General features: G+C 35.6%; 1 protein-coding gene across 1 annotated transcript; it reads left to right on the top strand.

Moving 5' to 3' along the window:
• The first annotated feature begins 982 nt into the window (after nucleotides 1-982).
• LOC105114423 (salicylic acid-binding protein 2-like) lies at nucleotides 983-2,691 on the top strand. The gene is made up of 3 exons (XM_011010964.1): nucleotides 983-1,466; nucleotides 1,957-2,097; nucleotides 2,181-2,691. Exons 1-3 carry the CDS (start codon nucleotides 1,092-1,094, stop codon nucleotides 2,457-2,459), a joined length of 795 nt encoding a protein of 264 aa, XP_011009266.1. The 5' UTR covers nucleotides 983-1,091; the 3' UTR covers nucleotides 2,460-2,691.
• Nucleotides 2,692-3,491: the final 800 nt, after the last annotated feature.

Genomic DNA, 3,491 nt, shown 5'->3' with positions numbered 1-3,491 from the left:
TTGAATAGCCAGAACAAGAAGAAGTGCATGTAGGCCCCATCGAATCCATATGAATGCATGCTAAAGGAGCCTTGCATCTTGAAAAAGACTTCTTGAATGGAGGACGGTGTGCCTTTCCATATTGATAACTTTCACAAATTTCTCCACTAATTAGTTTCTTTCACACCATAACTTTCAGTTTATTACATGTCGGCTAAAAAATTGGTAATTGTATAAAATAATATAAATGTTATTTTTATGTTTATATTATGAAATATTTGAAAAGTGGGTCAAAAACTCCATCAATGTATCAAACTAAATTAATCAATCACCATAAACATACATACATACATATATATATATATCAAAACTTTGTATTCTACAAAGAATTGTTTGAAATTAGGAGAATTTGCCTTGAGTTTTTTACTTTCTTTTTTGTACATAAAAGTATAATCATACACAAAATAAGTGCACGTTAAGTTCAACATAAGAGTATATTTTAAATAATTGTGTTAAATTCAAGATAATAATAATAATAATAATAATAATAATAATAATAATAATAATAATAAGATTGCTTCTCTTGTCATGTGTTAAGTTCAACATGAATGACAGGTGACTACATTTATTTTAATTATATATCACGTGTTTTTTTTTCTTTTTTGTTAAGAAAATCAAATACCAAAAGTCAAACAAAAAAATAATAAGAAGGAAGAGTTGTTTTTGGATTTGAGTTTGTTTTACATCCTCAACTATTCTTCTCCGTTATAACCCAAAAAGAAGGCTACTTTCATCTTCATTTACGTTATACATTACTAGATGAATATTACTCCATTTTACCTATTTGTTTCGTAATTATAAATTTATATAGAATTTATAAGATAGACTGAATCTACCGATAATATATCTTTGTTGACCATGGAGACGGCTGCTATTCCTCCCAAGAAAACTAGAATAAATGACTAGTCAACGAATACATCACGGCCTGGATGGTGCTTGATGAAAAATAGGCCACTTGGACTGGACGTTTCCAACTTCTCAGATCGTCTTCTCTCCCTATATATTCCACCAAGCAATAGCAAAAATCAGTATCAAACCAAAACATCAAAAGAATGGTAGAGGTCAACAATCAAAAAAAGCATTTTGTTTTGATCCATGGTTCAGTTGCAGGAGCTTGGATATGGTACAAGGTCAAGCCAAGGCTAGAGGAAGCTGGCCACCGTGTCACAGCTCTTGACATGGCTGCATCAGGGACTAACAACAAAAAAATTGAAGAAGTTCGCACTTTTGATCTGTATAATGAGCCCTTGATGGAGTTCATGGCCAAATTACCTGAAAATGAAAAGGTTGTATTGGTAGGGCACAGTTTAGGTGGCTTGAATCTGGCTTTTGCTATGGAGAAATTCCCAGAGAAGGTTTCTCTTGCTGTTTTTCTTACTGCAATCTTGCCAGATACCGTGCACCAGCCATCTTATATGTTAGAAAAGGTACCTTTCTGTTCTTATTATTATTATTAAGACCCCTTTATCCCTTTCTAATTAAGATGGTCATGCACGAAAATGGGTTGATCTCTTTTGTTTGGTTTCTTCATTCGAGTAAATGCTTTGAAAAACCCTAGGTTTGACGAAATCTGATTTTGAAAATAGAATAATTTTAAGGTCTTGAGACTTCTTCTTTTTTTTTTCCATAAAAGTATTTCTTAGTTCACTGATGATATCAATTCGAACGGCATCAAATCAGATGGAATCACAACCCTCACATTAGTTATTGAAGAGTGTGAGGGAGATCAGTCTCTTGTATGTATGATACAATGAATGATCCAAAAGGCTAGAAGTGATAATTGGTATTCGAAATGCTTGATTAGCTTCAATCTTTTGCTTAATTCAAGATGGAAGTCTTAAAGCACACGCATGCAAATGTGGAAGTCATTATCAATCATGTTCTAACATCAAAATCATATTTTGGCCTCTTTGTTAGTTTGCTGAAATCGGTCCCAGGGAAGAAGAATGGCAAGACACTCTGTTTTCATTCCATGGAACCCCTGAAGAACCGCATACATGTGTTCACATGGGATGCGAGTTTATGAAGTGCAAGCCCTTTCATCTTTCCTCCGCTGAGGTACAAAAATCTTTCTTAAAAATTATGAATCTTGGACTAGTTTTCATTGTAATAACCAGTTATGATACTTTTCTTGTTCGCAGGATCTCGCTCTGCAGATGCTCTTAAATAGACCAGGATCGCTGTTTGTGGAAAGCCTGTCCAAGGCAAAGAAGTTCACTGATGAGAGATATGGATCAGTGCCGCGAGTTTATATTGTTTGTACTGAGGATTTAATGATGCCTGCCTCGTTTCAGCGCTGGATGATTGAGCAAAATGGGGTAAAGGAAGTGATGGAGATTCCTGCAGATCATATGCCAGTTTTTTCTACGCCTGCAGAACTCTGCCATTCTATACTGGAGTTGGCACGCAAGCACGCTTAGATTGCACATACGCCGCATATCCTTAGCTGTTGTGCTTATTATGTATGTGATAGTTGTGCAGCCCATCTTGGCTGCATTTGCTTCGGATTTGTGTTAGATTGTAGAAGGAACCGGGTTGTTTTTATTTTAGGCTATTAAAGAAAAAGAAAAGGAAAATAGGAGAAATAAATGGAGATGGATTGAGTTTGTTATGTTTGTTCACAGAGAATTCAAAAGATTTTAACTTGACCTAGCTACTTCATAAGAAATGATTGGGAATGAAAATAATCCTGATCAGGTTGACGTGCCCTTTGTTTTTCCTGGAAAGTGAAAGAGGAGGTCTCTTAACTCTGGTGTGGAATGGTGGTAGAACCTGGAGACGATGTAGTTGGGACCAAGAACTGAAGGCAGTTTGGAGGGTTGTCAGGGCCATTACCAAACACATATTTCGTATCCATGTAAGAGATTGATCTTTGAGAAGGCTGCATGTTTTTGAGAAGTACGTAAGATTACATATATATATATTCATAAAATATAACTAGGTACTAAAATACAAACCAGCAACAAAAACCCGAAAATGTTAGAAAGCTCTCCTCAAGTAAATCTCTAGACAGCATCATGCCTTACCCTGTAAGCCCACAACCATAACCAACAGGTGACTTGTCATTAGATCATGCTGCTTAAACTCATCTGTTCTGAAAGAACTAGCAACTTAAGTTGATAACAAACAGCATATCAAACCGATCAAGAGCTTTTGAATAGATCCTATTCTCTAAGAATCTCTAACCAGATCCATAGCATATACAACAGTATCAGCAATTTTCATGCCTCGGACAAAATCTAACTAGTCACGGCATTTAAAGTTTGGAAACCAGCTATTTAGTCCACTGACAGGACCTGGCAAATTACAGCAGATATATAACCACTAGTATTGCAGCCAGAAAAATGGCTCAAAGCCCAAATCCTAGCTCAATTAGCAGAACAACAATATGTTTTGCAATCAAGCCCTTCTTCAGTTTAATCCATCTTCAGGATACTGCAATTAAAAACTTT

This window comes from Populus euphratica, unplaced genomic scaffold (genome assembly GCF_000495115.2).
Source record: "Populus euphratica unplaced genomic scaffold, PopEup_1.0 scaffold527.1, whole genome shotgun sequence".
NCBI classification, from domain to species: Eukaryota; Viridiplantae; Streptophyta; class Magnoliopsida; order Malpighiales; family Salicaceae; genus Populus; species Populus euphratica.
This window is presented reverse-complemented; position numbering and strand designations above follow the sequence as displayed.